Source organism: Cornus florida, unplaced genomic scaffold, assembly GCF_030987335.1.
Source record: "Cornus florida cultivar Cherokee Brave unplaced genomic scaffold, ASM3098733v1 CherokeeBrave_3.0.0_Hap2_Chr06, whole genome shotgun sequence".
In the NCBI taxonomy this organism is placed as follows: Eukaryota; Viridiplantae; Streptophyta; class Magnoliopsida; order Cornales; family Cornaceae; genus Cornus; species Cornus florida.
This window is the reverse complement of record NW_026775576.1, coordinates 103,485,503-103,506,471: the sequence shown is the minus strand read 5'-3', so window position 1 is coordinate 103,506,471 and position 20,969 is coordinate 103,485,503. Positions and strand designations below refer to the sequence as shown.

General features: G+C 36.5%; 1 protein-coding gene across 2 annotated transcripts in view; it reads right to left on the bottom strand.

The window, feature by feature from the left end:
• LOC132313532 (ferredoxin-dependent glutamate synthase 1, chloroplastic/mitochondrial-like) overlaps positions 1-20,668 on the bottom strand; it is a 58,428-nt gene extending 37,760 nt beyond the window's left edge. For both annotated transcript variants that reach the window (XM_059812332.1, XM_059812333.1), the window contains exons 1-8: positions 20,207-20,668; positions 19,196-19,508; positions 13,442-13,884; positions 13,221-13,352; positions 10,668-10,766; positions 10,343-10,413; positions 6,220-6,316; positions 3,894-3,986 (exon numbers count right to left, since the gene is read on the bottom strand). In XM_059812332.1, the coding sequence (XP_059668315.1) occupies positions 3,894-3,986; positions 6,220-6,316; positions 10,343-10,413; positions 10,668-10,766; positions 13,221-13,352; positions 13,442-13,884; positions 19,196-19,508; positions 20,207-20,476 (1,518 nt within the window). In that variant the 5' untranslated portion in view covers positions 20,477-20,668. The remainder of the gene's footprint in view (positions 1-3,893; positions 3,987-6,219; positions 6,317-10,342; positions 10,414-10,667; positions 10,767-13,220; positions 13,353-13,441; positions 13,885-19,195; positions 19,509-20,206) is intronic.
• Between the last annotated feature and the right edge of the window lie 301 nt (positions 20,669-20,969).

The following is a 20,969-nucleotide window of genomic DNA, read 5'->3' as shown; positions in this document are numbered from 1 at the left end:
TGGATCGTTTTTCAAAAATGGCACACTTCATTCCTTGTTCCAAGACATCCGATGCTGCCCGCATTGCCAAGCTTTTCTTTCAAGAAGTTGTTCGGCTTCATGGATTGCCAAACACCATTGTTTCTGATCGAGATACCAAATTTATGAGTTATTTTTGGCGCACATACAAGGCTGAATACAAGGCTGCATACAAGGCTGAAGTTTTCCTCTTCTTTTCACCCCCAAACTGATGGCCAAACTGAGGTTATTAATCGCAGCTTCGGTGATTTGCTTTGTTGTCTTGTTGGTGACCATATTAGTAGCTGGGCCCAGATTCTTCCTATGGCTGAATTTGCCTACAACAGTTCGGTAAACAGATCCATAGGGCGCAGCCCCTTTGAGATTGTGATAGGTTTATGTCCTCGGAAACCAATTGACTTAATGCCTTTACCAATAGTGGCACGCCCTAGTGCTGAAGCTGATGCTTTTAGTAAGCATATGAGAGACATCCATGCGGAGGTTCGAAGGAAGATTGCAATGAGCAATGAAACTTACAAAACACAAGCTGATTTGCGGAGGAAGTTTGCTGAATTTGAGGAAGGAGATATGGTTATGGTGTGAATAAGACTGGAACGATATCCTAAAGGTGCTTATAAGAAGCTTCACGCAAAGAGTGCTGGCCCATACAAAGTTCTCAAGAAAATTAGCTCCAATGCTTATGTTCTTGACCTACCAGAAGAGATGGGTATCAGTAAAGTCTTCAACATCGAAGATCTCACCTTGCATTCAGGCCATTTTGCTGATCCATTTCTTGTTGATCCTATCACTCACCTTCCTCCAGCCCCACGTGTAAAGGAGGAAATAGAAGATGTTGATCACCAACTTGTTTCAACAAGAGTTGGCGGTTATCAAAAATTCCTCATTAAGTGGAAAGGACGGCCACTTTCTGATTGTACATGGATAAGTGACAGTAAGTTCCAACACCTAGCTCCAGACCTCTATGAACAATTTCATGCATTTACCTCGCCGGGGAGAATTGGTAGAAAACAGTGGCAGCAGCCTTTTAAAGTATATAGAAGGCGTGGCAAGGAGGGTTCTAAGGCTCAAACCTTAATTTGGCACATGCTAGACGATGGGGGGTCCACTTGGAGTCTTGCATAATTAGGGGGTTTGGTCAAATTTCATTATTTTGGTAATTGCATCAATTAAGTTATTCGTTACTTTATTAAGTTAGAGTCGTTAGAGTCAACTTTTGATTACCTTGTTTAGATAAATTGCATAATTAGATTAAATTGCATCAATTAAGTTATTTGTTACTTTATTAAGTTAGAGTCAACTTTTGCAGCGAATGATTGGATAAAATTATCCTTTGAGATTTCTTTGTGAGTGATTCATTGAGGGTGTGAGGCCTTCTCTAGGTGTGATACCTAGGTCCTATTGGAGTGATTCCAATAGGCTTTTCTTTGTTAATTACAATCCTTCTTTTCTACTAACAGCCCCTGAATCTTAGCTTTGTTTCTGAATTTCCAGCCCATAACTCTTATTTACTTTCTTCTATTTAAACCTGTCCTTTGTCCTACATCAGAAAGGTTAGGCGTAAGAAGAACAGACTGTAAAGATAAATCAGGAGATAAAGGGACAGTACCCTTACTAATGATCAATGTAAAAGAATCATCAGCAAGGTGTACCTGCCCGGAGGATGCTTCCATATCCCCAAAAAATCGAGACTCACTAGTCATGTGATCAGAAGTACCAGAATCTATGACCCAAGTTGGAGGAACAATACCAAATTGAGAGGCATGGAATGCAGATGGGGTACCTAAGTGAGCTGCAGTTGATGTAGCTGAAGGGATGGTACCTAAGTGAGCTGCAGCAGATGTAGCTGAAGAGAGAGATGCCTTGATAAATTATCTCGGATAATAGACCCAATTTGTGTATGCAACTAATGCATATCAATACATCCAGGCGGAGGAACAAGTGGCTCATGGGCACCATAGGACTCGAAAATAGCAGCAGTAGAAGAAGTTGTAGTACTGCTAGATCTGAGGTGTGGGTAGAGCTGGAAGCACCTATCCTTAGCATGACCAGTTTTTCCACAGTGTGCACATATGGTAGAACTCCCCCGTCCATGGTTACTGCCACTGCCACGGCCACGGCTGCGAGTACCAGATGGTATAGAAGAAGCAACTAATGCCATCTGATCAGTGTAGCAAGAGCCATCGAAGGTGTAACCTGACATCGACAATCATCCCCATTAATAATAGAAAAAGCCTAAAAAAGAGAGAGTACAGGTGTAGTATTCAAAATTTGAGCACGAAGGGCCTCAAATTCTGGACGGAGTCCCATAAGAAACTGATAAATCTGATGCACTCGTGTCTAGCCTTAATAATCCCTGCAGCCTCTGCTGAAATATCATCAAGGGGCTCATAGTGAGCAAGTTCCTCCTAATGTGACTGAAGGAAGGTAAAGTAATCTGCAACTAGCAGCTTCCAATCGTCTTCAGTAGCTCGTGAGATATCTCGATGCAACTCATAGATCCGGGCTTCATTACAAGCATGAGCATAAGTCTTAGTGAGAGCAGTCCATAAGGTGTGTACAGTTTCATGATACATAAACATATTATAAATACACTGCTCCATAGAATTGAATAACCACCCAAGAATCGTACAATTATCAATGTCCCATTGTGAAACCGTGGGTTCAGCAGGTGCTGATTTTTTAATAGAGACCAATAAATATCCAGTTTTACACCGACTCCCTCAATAAAGTCTCACCGATCTCAACCAAGACGGAAAATTTTTCCATTTAATAAAACTGTAGTAATCCTTTGGGCTTGGGAACTATGCCCATAGGATGCATTATCCATAGTCTGAACAGATTCCATTTCTCAGATTGTGATGATATAGAATCAAATCGCAGATTGTAAATACGGATGTCTACAAGTCACAAGAGCTGGAGAAGTCTTCCAAATGAGCAACTCTGTCTGCAAGAGTTAAACTCGGCCGGACAGCATGTACTAACCTTGCAGAAGTAGACAGAGAATGAAAAGAAGCTGGACGAGGCTGGACAATTCGTCAACGGCACATAACGGCCGAGTCGGTCATTGGTTTAGAGAGAGACCCCTCTACCACATGAAGCAATGGAGGGAAGAAGAAATATCCCCGAAGGGGTTTGGTTTGCTTGGGTGTGGTTTAGTGGTTGGTGACTGAAAAATTTAAAGAACACAAAAAGAGGAGAGGATGAACCAAGAGAATATGAAGTAGAGATCAAGCAGTGGAGTGTGTGTCGTGGTGTTGGCTCTGATACCAAGTTGAATGTAAAAGGCTCTTGTAAGCCACAAATTATCATTAGCCATGCTCCTAATTTACATTAGAGACTGAATATTATATAAGTGGAAAGTAAATCAAATCACTGATCCTATGCCTCTAATAGGCACATGATGAATATCATATAAAATCAAATTAAGATAAGATCAAATCCAATCCCTAAAGATACTCCCAATATGTATCAAATCCCTATATTTTCTCCCAATAGAAACTAAAAGAATTTATTCTCGAACCATGATATTTTAAGAAGGAATCCTAGATGTATCTAACAAAAACAAAATCACATACAAGCAACAGTAAGAAAACAGAACATTGTACGTCTGATATATATCCATTCACATAGAACCTTCAAACAATAATGTTTATTTCTAGTAAAAATATTTTTTTCAAGAGAAACCTGCCCATGAGTTTTTAAAAAAGTACAAAAAAAATACATTGGAAAGTGGATTTTGACAATTCAACAATAGGGAGAATGACAAAAATCCATCTACCTTGTGCATGCATATACAATCATCAACAAACAATCCCATCACCAACAATCTTATAACTGAAGCACCAAGCAGTTATCAAATTAAACACAATACAAACCTGGCCATTCAGGAGGTCAACTGTGATCATCATTCCTGGACCCAGACGGCCCTTCATAATAATCTTTGACTCATCCACTGGTAGAACACCAACCTGTATAAAAGTAAGTTGTGGCATGATAGTGTCTTAAAGTCATTATAAGTGCATGGTGAACAATTTCAAGGCCAAGTTTAGATGCAATGAAAATATAAAACATGAGTAGATAATATTACGCATGTATAATTATCTCATTTCAGCAATCTCTGAAAAGAAAAGAAAAAAATTATTAGTTAAATTTACCACGTTTTCAGTATTTTATCACGTTAGCTTCTGGAAAAATCATCTAGAAAATTAAAGTGAAAGGAAGTCCATGTAATACAAAAGAAACTTCTGAAGAGCTTCAGTTTTCATCCATATATTTCAGCTTCTTTTTTTATTTGGGCTATTATCAATTTTAAGATTGTTAGAAATTTGACTTTTGTACAAAATAAGAACAAAGATTTATAACAAATTTGCAAGAAGGTTGTCAAACCCAATTTGTCTGAGTCCTATTGAAGCCATTGGAGTCCAACTCCTTGTGGAATCCCCCGTCAACAGACAAATTCTGAGGAAATTGACAGAACCGGAACCTCGTCGTGGTTTTGATTTGCGTAATAAATCAGCACATTTGATATGCCTTTTACATAACAATAGACAAGAATTCTATCACTATATGGGGACATCACCACTTCACCAAATCAAAACAGAGATAAGATAGTTGATTGTTAATTGTTCTCCACAACTTTCAACAAATTAGTTTTTTTTCCTTTTCACTTTCCTTTCACACAAGGATGAGCTTTTTTTTTTGAGGAAAACTGCAAAGCCTTAAGAAAAATGTCATTTTTGGTGTGGGTAGATTGTAAGGGAAAGAGAGGGGAAAGAAAGAATGAAACACAAAGTAACAAAAAATAAATATCCAGAAATGGGTGTTCTCAGATAAATCTGCAGGCTGGAAAAGAAGGGGAAGGAATAGCAAAGTTTTTAGTTACACTTCCTAAAAAATATCTGCAGAATCACATTTTGTTATTTCAAAAAGAATCACAAAATTTAGCAAAACTTCTGTTTAAAGTACAAGTTCAGAGAAAGATTGCCAAAATAATCAATTCATGTGCAGAACACAGTGCACAAATATTAGATCATATCCTTTTGCAAGAAAACATATTTCAATGCACTCATACATTTTCAATTTTTAATCCAGAAACAGTTCTCATATATACTGCAGAATTAATTTTGTCAAATGCATGTGTTTGTGTGCGCGCACGCATGTGCGTGTGTCCAGCAGATATAGAGAACACATAAGTAATCATTAGGCAAAAAACTTTTCCTTACATCCAATGTGAAAACCAAAACATTCTCGCAAGCACAAGACAACATTCTACCACGACTTCTGATAGGAGGGGCAGAGTGTTACACTTTGGAAGTAACTTAGAAGATGAACACTATAGATGTGATCAGAGCTACCAGAACACCATAATTACACCAAATCTCAGGGTGGCAATTGAGAAAGAATTAGATGTTTGCAACAATATTAGACTGCCTAGTTGTGCTTATTCAAATAAGCCTGCACATGCACATGCACATAAGTGAACTTTTTGCAACAGGGGAAAAAAGGCCAGTCATTTGAGGCAAAATTATTTAATGTATACATTGGCTTCCAGTAGATCAAGCCTGAGTGATTTGCTACTTTGCAAGCTTCTAGATTCATTAAGGCAACTATAATGATTTCAAGTTGCAATAAGAAAGGTGCCTATTTCATCGCTGTATTAGTTCTCTAAACTTCAACATCTTTAACAGGGATACTATACTGCGTGATTAATTTCTACTAATGGGAGCACTGATGCCAAATTTACAGATAAAGAAGACAAGCCACTCTGAACTGATTTTTCTAAGCAGAGCCTGGGTAATTGCGTGGGTTTTTACAGCCACTAAACTAGCATGAGGTTGGTCAAACTCCGAGAGCTGTCCTAAACATATAATTCTTATTTATTAGCTGCAGCGAACGTATTGTTCAGTGACTACTTGGCACCACTTCCGCATAATCGTAAGAAACAATACCAAAGACACTCAGATGTCTAATAAAATGATACATTTTATTAATAACCCAAATCAAATGAATCCGTTCACGCTTAAGATGACAGATGCAAGAAATTCAGCACTCAAGCTCAGTTGCTAGGACTCCTCAGAAGCCCAGGTCAAGCCAAAGCCTCAGGATGAAAACATAAGCCTCAATTATGCTCAAGTTGCCAGCACTGGCAATAGAATACCATTTTAGAAGAAATTCTCAGGTGATAAAGAAAACAGAACACACCTCAGATGCGACGTAGACCACATTCTCTATTGTCCGCCAATATCTAGCAGGGCGAAGTCCATTTCGATCAAGAGTAGCTCCAACAGTTTTTCCGTCACTGTGACACGTTGGAGGAAAATGAAGAACAATTTTAAAATTTTAATTGTATAAATTAATAGAACTAAAATGTGACAACTCATTAGAAGTTTGTTCACCCAAAAAAAAGAAAAAATTGAAAGCTACCTTCAAGATATTTTTTACAAAAACAGAAAAAGAAAGAGAGAGAGAGAGAGAGAAAGAATGGCCATCTGATGTGGAAGAAAAACCCGAAGGTTAAATTCGGGTTAACAAACTTTATATTTTTGACTGTCATACTTCTGTTTTGATCATTTCTGGGCAATATTACTATATAGACCTTTCACCATTTTTTGAAGCCATAAGTATAACTGAGTGTAGTAATTGTGAAGGGAGGAACAAAGTGAGTTAAAACATGGTCAACTGATCATAGGTTTGGATTATCATGAAATGACACGATTTACACTTCCTCATACTTCTATAAGAAACTAAAAAAACATTTATTGATGAAGAAAAGGAATAACAACAAAAAGGAAGGATGAGCCGTTCTTCTGAACGATGAAACATAATATTGCCCACGACTTGAGCTAAATATGCAAAGGATAAACAAACCTAATACCCCCAATGAGCTACAGAACTTCAAGGATGAAAATGGCCCCTCATAGTAACTAAAGAATAAGCCCCTACAGAAGACAAATCTATTTCCCATTGGTTTAGTCAAAGAATCAGCTTTCTCATTGGTTCACTTGGAGACATGTCACACATCTAATCACTGCCCCTACAGAAGACAAATATATTTCTTTCTCAGAAGTTGTCTATAGCACTATGGGTCAACCAGTCAAGAGATCTAGATTTAACCCATCTCCACTGAATCTCCCTCAGTCAAAAACAGATGTAGTTCAAGGGAGAGGGCTTTCTAAGCCTTATAAAGAGCTCGAACCTGGATTCCAACTGCCACTGATTACCAAGGGTGCAACCATCAAAGTTGAGCACAGTTTCTCAACATGGAGTAGGAGGCCAATCATGGGTACAACGCAAACACTAGAGGCACACTGCACTCTAGTCTCTCAAGATCAAGGATGGTGGTACATCTTTGAAAACTTATATAACTGAAAAGCCCAAAGGAAGCCAAAAATTGAAATTTGCTCCAAATCTCCTCAACAAAAGACCCCTTATCTTCAAAAATTATTCATTTCTTCTCAATCCAAATAACCCAAATAATGGCCATGTTTGCACAATGCCATACAGTTTTGGCTCTGCCTTACCAAGGCCCCTTAAAGAGGTTTGTAGTAAGCATCAAATACCTGTTAAGAAATGATTTTAAAAGATTGAACCTAGTAGAAGATATGGCTTATGATAGAAAAGAGTGGACAAAGAGAATCCATGCGGCTGACCCCGTTTATTCAGGATAAAGGCAAGGATGATGATGATGAAATATCTAAAACTTTTAAGTCAAAGAGAACAAGAGAGAAACCGCGGATAACGCAATTGTTATAGGTCACGTTATCCCTTCTACATAAAGTAAAGACAGGACTAAGGGCTTTATAGGGTCTCCTCTCCTAAGGCAACTCATTGGTTTAAACTTCTTATCAGCCACATATCAAACCAGATCTATGGCTTTAGGAGGTAGCTTAGCCTTCCATAGACGATAAGCCAAATGGGTATGGGATGATTGAACATTTCCTCAAACATTTGACCACCATACCAAAACAAATTTGCAAGGGTTCCTTTCAATAACTGTGAAATTTCTTACTACCTTTAATAATAGGGCTTCCAATATATCAACAATACAGCTCGCTGTAGCAACTTGTAAGAATACTTTTGCAAAAAAAAACTGATAAAGATACTAATTGTCAACATGAAATGGTATCGGTCAATATTTAATTTTTAGGTTAATAAAACAATATATAGCAACACAGTGATCAATCAGTCAAAGATTCTGTTCTTGGTTTCATTTTCTATAAATTAAATTCTACGATAGCAACATGAAAAACTGAAAGTATTTCCAGACAAACCTCATTCAGTTAAAAAACTGCTAATTTTTATAGTCACTTAACATGTAGTTGTATAATGTTCAAATATGAAGCTAATTCTCCAATATGGTCTAATATACTTAACATGTAGTTGAAACCTTAATTCTATACATTAACACTTCTGATAAATCTACATAATCTGATTCAAGCAGAACATTAAAAATTAATGCTGACTAATCATAGTTTCAGTGCTTAATGTTACATATGGTTGTGCTTGTAAGTTATAACAGAAAAGGGATATTTATCGTATAAGTAAACTTCCAGTACACCAAAGTAGGTTACCTAAGCAGGAGTGAGACCTGAAGTAAGAACGAGAAAGCGAGAAAGTAAAGTTCAAAGAAAGTTGTATGATACAGAGCAGCTGTGTATAGACCTATGTATATGCAATTGTGAAATTAATAATGTAATTATTCTAACAAGGCACATCCTACTATACTATTGTACTAACCACCAGCGTTCACTACAGCACCTTCACCCTACATAACGGAATCGAGGTCTGGAACCCCAAAACCTGGTCAAATAATAGTATAGATCATCAAAGATCAAGGAGAACAATCGTGATCTAATGGTACAATGGGAGAGTCTCCATATTACCAAGGTGGATTTGACTCATTCTGTGACAACCTCTGTGGACGGGTGTGATGTGGGCGAGCACTGGCGGTATCATGATCCCACATCGCCTGGGAAAGGTGAAATGCTATATGAAGGTTCTATGCCCTTCTATGACACAACGCGTTTTAAAGCCTTGAACTTGTCAAAACTCCAGAGTTAAGCGTGCTTAACCTGAACTAGTACCAGGATGGGTGACTCCCTGGGAAGTCTCTGATCCGAGAGAGCCAAAAGAGGACAATATTGTGTCTGAATAGGATGAGAGTTGTTACAAATGGTATCAGAGCCAGAACTTAGCTGGAAATGTGGCCAACGAGGACGTTGGACCCCATGGGGGGGGTGATTGTGAGGTGTGATGTTGCAGAGCACTGGCAGGCTACAGGGTGTCATGATCCCATATCAGCTGGGAAAGGTGAAGTGCTATATGTAGGTTCTACACCCTTCTATGACACAATGCGTTTTAAAGCCGTAATGACCGTGAACCTATCAGAACTCCGGAGTTAAGCGTGCTTAACCTGGAGTAGTTCAGGATGGGTGACCCCGAGAAAAGTCTATGGTCCGGGGGAGCCAAAAACAACAATATTTTGTCTAGATAGGGTGAGGGTTGTTACAAATTCTTTTTCATTTTTTCTGTTCTTTTTTTATTTATTTTTTTTTTTTTTCATAGTTGCTTTTTTGTTTTTTTATCTTTTTGTATTAGATACACCCAAAAAAACTCTGGGTCAAAAATGCAGTTGACTTGGTTAGACTGGCAAATTCTTACAAATTATGCAGATTAGATGAAAACTCATTCCCTAGTTGGACGGATTGGGTATCCTTGTATCCGATGAAACATATTATAGGCGCATCAGAAGATTTAGTTTAACATGCAGAAATTATCCTGTCCTAATAAAATATATATATGGAAAAACACGTGAGGGACTCGTACAGAAAACTGCAGCAGACCATCTATTGTTTATGTTGATTTTGTAAAAAGAAGCTCATTAGATCTTGGCAACACTTGTTCCATCTTGTTCCATCCAGTTCAGACAAACGATGCTGACCTTAAAATAATCATTATATAAATTTGAGAACAATGGAATAATTTATAAAATGGACAACAAGCACATGGAAGAGACCGGATGGACTAATATTGGGTCTGCTATGTGCTTTTTGTTTTATAGAGGCTTATTACTTACAGCAAGAACCTGCTGTGTGAAGCAGACAAGAAATGCACCTATTCCAAACAAACTTAGTCATGATGAGAAACTACATCAGGATGCCAGCAACACATGGCCATACTTTCGCTAGTTAAAATGATTGACTACCACAAGTTAAAATGATTCACTTTTATAAGTTTAAATTTTTCATTATTTTTAGACATGTAGTCCATTAAGATAGCAGCTGCTTGTATATTAAATGACACTAATTTCCTTTGGAAGCATTACCTGAATAAGAGCAAGGCAGGTCCATCCCAAGCCTCCATTTGACCCTTGTAATAGTCGTAAAAATCAGCAACCTAAGGAGAGGTAAATAACGAGTATTATCCGAAAGGAATATCAACTAAAATTGTGTAAGGTGACAGGAATCAAATTCAGTGTATTGGTAACACTGGAAAATACCTAAGGCCAAACACATCATACAAATTTAACAATCAAACACTTAAAAGAAACATCAAGTTTAAGTGATGAGAAAGAAAACTGAAACAGAAGACCTTTACCAAAAGCATATTAATTAATGCTTTAGAATTATAAAATGGCCAGCATGAACTACCTCAGGATATTTTATCGACAAAGTGGGATGATTCTTGTATGCTTCTGGAACAAGAATCATCAGAGCTTCCTCGGGACTACGGCCACTTCTTAGTAAAAACTGAACAGAACAAAAAGAAAGAAACCTCAACAACTAACAAAAGGAATGAAAAAGATAAATATAATAAATGAGATGGACCATCCATTTTCCAAAGATACCAACAGAGGAGAACAAAAATAGAAATTTTGTATACAGCTTATGCATCCAAACAATATCAGAGTACCCTAAATCAGTCAACTTCATGTCAATATGCAAATAATAATTCAACATGGACCTACACACTGTCAATAACTCAACTAAACCAAAGAAAGTATTAATCACGACTACTTAAAGTCAACTACATGAATTCTTCTGTGTCATCATCTTTGCTCCATGTAAAGCCATGCCCTAGTAAAAACCTTATAAAACATGCCTTTTCTCACCACGACAACTACTTTCTTTCAGCCCTCTAGTCCTACTGCTATATTGCATAAAAAGATTCCCCAATACCAAAACCCTTATTGACCTTGGTTGCATCAAAAGGGGCCATCTTTAATGATTTTCCATTACTTTCCCTCAATTGTTGCCATAAAAACACACCAATACATTCACCCATTTGTATTTCCATTGATCCATCTTAATATCCTTATATCTGTAACCATATCTTCTATTAAACACCTAACATTTTAGACCATTAAACTAATTGGCCAAAAAAACCGTCTTACAAAATTATGGCATAACTTGACATTTCTAGCAACAAAACACTCCATAGAGTCCTTCCCTCTCTAGCCTTCCTCATGGATAATTTATAAACAAGAACGAAACAATCACTAGGAATTCTCTGAGGCAATAATTTTCACAAAATCTATAATGCTCCTTCTAATTTCATTATAATTATATTTGTAGCTCTACCTCTTAAAGCGGATCAATTTTATAGAGACACGAACAAAAAAGAAAGTTTCAGAATTAGAAGCAATCTGCAAAAACCCAAGTGACTTTCTGATGTTGCAAGAAACTGCAAAAAAAAATAAAAAATGAGCTAGTGCTTCAAACGAAGAACTCAATTTCCATTCCTCGTCATAGATTCATTCCATGGCTTGCCATTCTCAATTGCCTTTCCACCCTTGACAGGAACTCTATGTCATACTGGCATTTCCCAAACCACTGCCCCTTTTGAGAACATGTTGAGAGAAACTAGAGAGTGTCTGAGTGAGTGGGTCAGCAATCAGCATGTATTTGTATGGCAAGATTTAATTTGTATGTGACAAAATTTCAGCAAAATTACATGGTGTCCCGTTGCAATGAATATCTTATCCCTGTCTAAGGAAAACTTCTATAACCACCTTCCCAATAAGGCATAATTGATACCCTTAACTTTAGCACACTAAAAACTCCCTCATTTAAAAGAACTACAAACAATCATCCAATCCTCAAAATGTTACTTTTAACTCGTATATCCCTCCCCTCACCACCCAAAAGATATAAAGGACACATCAAAGAACCACAACTTATCTCACCCAGCCAACAAAACATGATCGCCACATTTTTACCCAGATTAACTCTCAACCAAGACACCACCTCAAAGAATAAAAAGGACATATCAAAGGAACAGCAACTGATCTTGCTCAGCCCCACAAAATGTAGTGGTATCATCAGCACAAAAAAGGTGAAATATCAACAAAGGAAAACACCTCAGAGCTCAACCCAAGAAACTACTAGCAATCTGATTTCAAATGCTCGAGCCAACAACCCACTAAAAGCCTCCATTACCATGATACAAGGGAAAGGGGAAAGCAGATCACTTCAGCTTAAACCTCTCAGACCAAGAAGCTAGCTGACTTTTTAAGTGCTTATAAATCAACCCTGTGAATTTATATCGACCTATAACGACTTAAAAACAGATTATTAGACCCAATCTTGTAAAAATATATAACTTTCAGAGGTACCAAGCATCCAAACAGTTACAAGTAAAAGCAGTTAGCATTCTCTCATTTTCAAACTTGATATTAGAGAATACATTTGAAAGCAGAGAAAACCTCCAGCAAGGCAATGTAATATATTCCAAATACAATTCAGTTTCCTTCCTTTATTGTTTATCTTCCAAGTTCTTCTTAACACCACTACCAAAGCACTGCCAAAAGAACAATGTGTCACCTTATTTAAGTCAAGAAGTTAAGTCTGCTAAGAGCATCCAAACAGAAGCAAGTAAATCATTTTAATACATTTTCATGTTTGTATTACATTTAAAAAAAGAGAAGTAAAAGAAGGGATTTTCCTCCGGTAAGTAAAATCAGGTTATTTCTCTTTTAGAAATTATTTCTGTACATTAAAATTGATACTAGTCAACACAACTGAAAAGCAAAGGAAACTTCCAAGTAGACAATGTAACTATATTCCAAATGCAGTTTAGTTTCATTTTTTCTTGTTTTTTGTTTTCTCATGTCTTCTTAGTGAGTCATTTAATTTGAAGCAACCCTAAGAATCGTTGCCAGCAGAAATTACGCATATTATGTGAATAAAAGTGCTAAATCATACTTCTGCTGCACTATCAAGATTCGCTGAGTCAGATGCCTTCGGGTTGCCATAAGGACGAATTTCGTTTTCACGACCATGCCAAACAGGAGACTTCATTGAGGATTCTCGAGATTGCATCCAGTTCAAGTTACCCTGCATAAATACTTCAACGTCAATATACTACTAATAAGTAACGCAGTTATGATATGCAAGATACAGAAAATGAATTAAGAGATTGTGACCTGTATGGTATTGATCTCTCCATTGTGACCAAGTAACCTCATTGGTTGAGCAAGAGGCCATCTCGGACTAGTATTTGTGCTATACCTCCGATGGTAAATGGCGAAAGAAGATTTATAAAGATCACTTTGCAAGTCAGAAAAAAATCTTGCGAGAACTTCTGACCGAAGCATTCCTTTGTAAACTATTGTTTGGTTGGACAGAGAACAGAAATAAAGTTCATTTCCCCAAGTTTCTGAGTTGGCTGCTCTTTCAATCAATTTCCGGCAAATGTACAGTACCCTTTCAATATCATCAACATTTTCTTCTTTGGCAACTTTAACAAACACCTGCTGTATATTGGGCATGGTTTCTCTGGCATAGTATCCAACTATAGAAGTATCTACAGGAACAGGCCTCCATCCAAGCACCTCAAGACCCTCTTGTCTAAATGTATTGATAATAACTACAAAATACAATCAAATCCACATTCAGAAAGCAGATTACATGTGAATGACGTTTTAGGGCTTGCTACAACAGTATTAGTAAGTACAAAAACTAATGGAGTACGCAATATATTGCATGTCGAGAACGAAAACTAAAGTTCATGATAAGAATCCATGGTCGTGCATGCATTTGCAAATATGCCAACAAATATACGTAACATACTCCCTCCGTCCCAAAATAAGTGTCCCTTTTTGGGAATCTAACTTTTGAGAGAATGATTTTTATTATTGATTTATTGTATTAGTAGTGAATGAATTACTAAATTTACCCCTAGTGGGTCCACAGTGATGTGATTGTTTACTTTTATAAGTTCAATGCAAGAAGGTTTTGGTAATATTACAAAAAATAGTACATTGACTTTTCAAATGGGAAACTTATTTTGGGACGGATAAAAATGGAAATGTGGACACTTATTTTGGGACCGAGAGAGTACGATATAACAAAAGAACAAATAAAGGAAAATTTACATGAAAAGGAGAAAGTAAGAAAGCAGAAAATGAAGTAATGAATCTTATTAAACCATATTTCAGGTACTAATTGACCATAGCATATAAAAGCATCGTAGTTGATATTATTGATGAAGTCCAAATAACAACTTTCCTTCTATAAACTTTTTTTCTCTATTACTGTACATATTACGTTATAGTCAAAGCATATCTATCTTGTATAGCTTATATTGTTAAATTCATGTTTACATTTCATATGCTGTTAATGAATTGCTATGCTCCAGGATTGAAAATAATATTTAGAAGTAATCTTGTTAGAAACTGAAACTAAAAATTGAATTTATTGTATAAAACAGAACCAATTCTTCTTTAAATTTAAGACACAGCCAAAATTTAATATAAACTACCAGACCAAGTGAACAACTATTCTATAGTGGGTGATACAATATATACATTCTTGGGACTCCTTCTAAGGTTACAAATGATAGACGCTGACTCTTAGAGGTAGAGGTAGTCTTCCCATTATTCTCATCGATAAATCTTAAGCTGTTTTATCGAACCAATATGTTCAGCATTGTTCTTTGTGAAATCAACTAAACATTATGCAGTTAAATTGTGATTTTAGGTTGATTGTATCTGTGGTTAAAATAGTTAGGAGATCTTGGCATTGATGTCTTCTTTACTTGTAAAGGATGACTTCTGAAAAATGAAAAACAAGATAAAATTTCTTGCACGAGCCTCAGATACTGTATAGCAAAACAACAATCTGCTGTACCAAGATAAGGTGGACGACTGGTCAGACGAAGCATCAAGCAGGTAGATTCATTAGCCAAGAGATAACCTATCATTATCATTGCTGGTCCCTGCATTAAATCTTCCTTCCCCTAGTAATCCTTGCTCTTAATGGTAAGCTTTTGGTGACCTATTTTCATAAGAAGCTGCTTTCCTTTTTTTAAATTATTTCTTCATTTTGTGAACTGTTGGTCTCCTAAGAAGACATAGCAAGTATGGAGCTTTTTACCAGAAAAATAGGTAACAACCCCTAAAGAAGGGCCAACTTATCACGGCAACTTTGTGGAAAAGGAATATTAATTTTTCAATAATGACATATCACCCATGTGTCATGATGTTTGTAATGCAGTTATCGGTCACCGAAGTTTTCTGCCTGTTATACAAGTGTTTTAAATTTAAATAAATAAATAGCTTCTATAGCTGATCTTATTAACTTCCCTTAAAGAAGATGATTGAGTTTTATTGAAGAGAATAAGAAATAAAAGAAGGATAAGACATCATTCAATGAGAAAAAAGAAAAACAAAGATCAATGGCTTCTAACAGTTGTAGAGTGGGAACTTTTTCCTACATTAAGAATCAAACATGGTTGTATTAAAAATAACTCTTCTCTTGATCCAAGTCCTTACTTCATTTCCTTGAACTTACAGATGTGCATAAATATTTCAGTCATTTAATCCTTGTACATAACAAATTCAGTGTCAGTTATAACCCTCCTAACTTCTTCTTTAGCAAACTTGCATCTGTTAGGTCTTTCATCATCTCTACAAATATGTCAAACCTTATAACATAATCTTTCTGCATTAACCACTAATCAAAAATCCCTCATTCCACTACCAGTTTTATACAGCTAATGACCAATCCCCATAATTTATCTACAGGCCTCTTTTTTTTTTTTTTTGATAAGGAAAATTTATTGAAAGACGCTCCAAGGGGGAGCGGAACCCAAAGGAAAACACAAGGCCAAAAAACGCCTCAAGCTTTCAAAGAGGCCAAAAAAACAACGATCTCCTCAATAGATCTATAATCTCTCCCAAAAACCCAACAAAAAAGAGTGGAAATAATAGAGAACTTTTTTATTTTTTTATTGATAAGTAAAAATTTTATAAAAAAGCGCTCAAAAGGGGAGCGGATCCCAAAGAGACACAAAGGCCAAAAAAAGCCCCAAGCCTTCAAAAAATTGGCTTCTCCTTTCCATCAAAAAATCTTCGATTCCGCTCAAGCCAAATGCACCACCAAATACAAAGAGGCGTAGCCCTCCAAGCATCCTGAATGAGGGCCCCCACTGAAAAACCTCTCCAAACCTCAATTAGCCCTCTGGATGAACAAGGCATGACCCAAGGGATCCCAAACAAGCCAAGCATCAAATCCCAACAGTCCCTGGCCATACTACAATGTAACAGAAGGTGATCGACTGTCTCCTCATCATGCAAACACAAATAGCAACGATTAACCACCACCTGATTCCTCCTCCTCAAATTATCCTGGGTTAAAATCCTACCCAGGACAGAAGTCCAAACAAAGAAGGCCACCTTGAGAGGAGCCTTAGAACGTCAAATAGACTTCCAAGGGAAAGAACCACTAGAACCAACCGTAAGACACCTGAAAAAGGACCGAACCTCGAAGCGACCCTGAGAGCTAGGACCCCAGAGCCAACAATCAGACTCCCCAGCTAAAATCACCTGGCGATACAATAACTCCAAAAAGCGAGTAACCTCCTTAATCTCCCGATCCTGAAAATGCCTCCTAAACTGATCCCAAGATTATCAAGATGATAACAGTCAACCACGAAGGCCTGCCTATGGGGAGCAATCCTGTAGAGCCTTAGGAAAGCGAGAGCAAGAGGAAGCTCCCCACACCAACATTCCGTCCAAAATCTGATTCTCCTACCATCCCTGATCCGAAAACGAACATGCTTGCTGAAATCATTCCACCCTTTCCGAATAAAAGTCCAAACCCCCACCCTTCTAGGACCACGAACCTCAAGAGAGCTCCACCCTCCACAACTCTCCCCAAATTTGATCACAATAACCCTCCTCCAAAGCCAATGCCTCTCCACCCCCAACCTCCAAAGCCATTTCCCAAGGAGAGCCTTATTAAAAGGCAACAACCTCCTAATCCCTAAGCCTCCATTCCGAATCGAGTAACACACTTGCTCCCAGCGCACCAACCTTTTATCCCACATAATGTTGCATTCTTGACCTCAATCTTATTTTCCACCATTATCAATATATTTTCTTCTTTTATTCAATGATCCCACTTATAGATGTTTATTTGCCTTACTATTTTCATTTATTAATGCACATATTAGTATCACTTTATTCAATTTCACATCTTTTGCATCTTACCCAACCCACGCACCTATCTAAGGAGAAAGTTACTTGTAAAGTGAATTTATTTAATATTTTTTAACCGTCAGTACCTCTTTTTCTAAAGTATGTCTTTTGCTATTGTAATATCATATTCAATGCAAATTCTAAGAGTTAGTAACTGCCAGTACAAATATGTCATAACAACATGGGCATTTCTGTGTCAACTATCATCTAACATCCATTATATTTAGCCAATAGCCATTTCACCTTATTAAACAATATTTTCTTCCTTTACTTTCGCTTGGATCCATATCTCCCCAATATTGGCAAATAATGTCTGCATACACTCATACTTTGATGCACATGCACTAATCATAGTAATTGAATCCTCTCAAATCATATCTCATGTGCTGTTTTATAGCTCAATTCATGCTAAATTCTGTATAAATTAAGTGTTTATTCAATCAGACTATGTCACATAACCCATATCGGGCACACGAAACTTGGACATCAATATGAGATAGAGTCCGACACTTTTGGTTGGACATGCACCTAAAAAAAGTTCAGTAATTCAATTTTACTATATTATTGCTTAAGGCTTAGTTTGGTTTGATGGTTAGATGGAAATAGCAAGAAAGGAAAAAAATTTAATTTTTTTCAGAGTTTGGTTAGCAAGAAGAGGAAAATTTTGTGGGAAAGTAACTTTCCATAACCACCCAACTTTCCCACAAAATTTTCCTACAAAAAACATAATAAATTTTTGCTTTGTTGAGAAAACTATATGAAATCCAAATTATACCCCCCTTTTCACTTTCTAATATAAATTGTGTTAATGCATGATTTTTTATAAGAATATTATAATAGTTATCTCTCACTACATATCTTTACAAAAATTATAATTTAGATTCTTATATTACTTTTACTTTTTAAAAAAATTAAAATATCTATTAAATATAAATTTATTTACACCTATTGTCATATTTAATAATAAAAAATAAAAAAAAAAATGGACAATTTAGGTAAATCATAATATTTTCTATTACCTATGAAATGAGATTTTCTCACAAGTTTCTTGAAAAAATTCATGCTAACCAAATGAATACTAGAAAATTTATTTTCTTTTCCTTCACTTTCACTTTCCAGCATTGATTTCCATCTAACCAAACGGACCCTAAAAGAAATGAATGATATAAGTATTTTACATAAAGACATTATTTCACTCTTAAAATAAAATAGAAATATTAAATGATACAAGTATTTAGCAATTTGCAAATTTCTCTGTGTCCTTTTGTTTAAGTATTTGACAAATCCAACGTTTGGTTAGATACCCACAACCGACGCATAATACCTGGGTCCATGTAACAGAGCAATCAAGTGTGTATAATAAAACAATACATGTACCACTTAAAAGAATAAGTGCCGTAAAATTTTAAGTGATTGCAACTTCCCTTATCCCTGAACATTTCATAAATAAAAAAATAAAAAAATAAATAAGTAAATAATTCTCAATTCATAAATAGCACTTACAATTTGAGCACTTAAAATTTAGCTCTTAGAAATTTTCAATTTTAAAAACAGCACCTTACTAGTAATATTATATCAACATCATATTGATCGTGCATGGATAACCATTAAAGGACTTGTATGCTTCCTAATACTTGCAAAATCACAAGGAAGAATATTTACAAGATTAGGAGCAATTCAAAGCTCTTAAAGACTCACATGTTTTGGCTTCTTTCATAAGATCATCGTCTTTGGGAAGGAAAACCATTCCAACACCAGTTTGCAACTTATCGAAAGAAGCAATCCCCTGCTTTTCAGCCCAATTGTTAAAAAGATCCCATGGAATTGAAGTCATCAATCCCGAACCATCACCAGAGTCGTTATCTGCTCCGCATCCTCCACGATGTTCCATGCAACCGAGAGCTGTAAGTGCATCCTTAACAATGTCATGTGATGCTTTATTTTCCAAATTGGCTATAAATCCAACTCCACAAGCCCCCCTTTCTGATATTATATCATTCAAGTTTGCAACCTGAAAAGCATAAAAATCATATCATGAAGACAGATTGAAACTTGTAAAGAACTACGAATCAAGAGACGTAAATTTTTTCACAGAAACTAATGATTTATAAAAAAAGTACAGCAAACCTAGTTTCAGTAACCAAAAATGCCCTACATAAATACAGGCTTCACAAATAAATTAGCAGTCTGTCAGAAATATGTAAATGTAAAACAAAGTGAAACTAGTAAACTGCTAGTAAGGCTACAATGATTTAAACATCCTGTTCTGCGCATAGGTCGCCGTGTGGGGACTAAAAGACAACTCGCCAAAAACTTGTGAAAATGTCTCTCAAATGCAAATTTGATTACCAGTTCCCATCAAAATCCAGTCCATAAAGCATTTATAGTTTGATATATCAGTATATCCGATGGGCAACCAATGTCCAATTATACTCCCATCAACTGCGACCGGAAACATTCAATTTTCGTATGCTAAATTCCAAATAAATTGTCAAAGTTACATAATCTGTAAATCTTAGTACAAAAAATTCATAGAGCAACGTGATTCAGACTCTGCTTCAGAATTGATAACAGATTATTAAAAAAAATTAAAATGTAAAAAAAAAAATTCACCGTAATCAAGAACTCAACTGTCTAACACTTCCAACAAAAATTTACACTTGTAGCAGTTGTAAATGTAGTTGTTACTCAATTCAAGAAAAGCCATACCTTAGGTTTTGAACCGAAAGATTTTCCAGGGGCATTGGCGACGCGTTCAAAATCAACAACAGCTTTGACAGTGGAACAGTTCTTGGTCGCTAAACTCCGAACACCATTTGAAACTCCAATTCTTCGTCGAGTTCGCTTCGATTTACAGTAAAGACCAACAAAATCGACGAAGAGAGAATCTCTGTTCGACGCGAAAATTGAACTCGGTCTCGAAGACCGGCCATTGGAGCAGAGATGCTGAGGAGTGAGAGGCAATGACTGCAGAGACATGGTTGATCGATGGAAGAAGCAATTCTTGAGAGAGAATGATTATATGTGTGTGCATATAGAGAGATGTTTTAGAGAGAGAGTGTGGGTTTAGAGATAGAAGGAAATGGATCGTGTGGAGAAGGAAGGAAATGGATGTGAAGATAAAAAAAACAGAGGTCCGGAACCACCCTCCTCCTCTAGCGTCCACTTCGCCTTCGTTGATGTTATGTTATTTATGCATACATTACAGACCAAAAAGCCCAATTTAGTGAGTCGCGATGCACCTTTTTATTATGCATCAAACACTATATCACGCAATATCAAAGTCCGAATTTATCGGAGCGCCCAGGCTCGGAAAAAGTCGTCATTTTCGTGGCATTACATTATTAACTAATCAAATCATCGAATGGACGCATGAGATCTCTTGGACCAAAATATTTGATTACATCATTTTAGGCATATAAGAGCCGTGCACACCTAGCTCAACGGACAAAAGACCGCTCTCACCCAATAA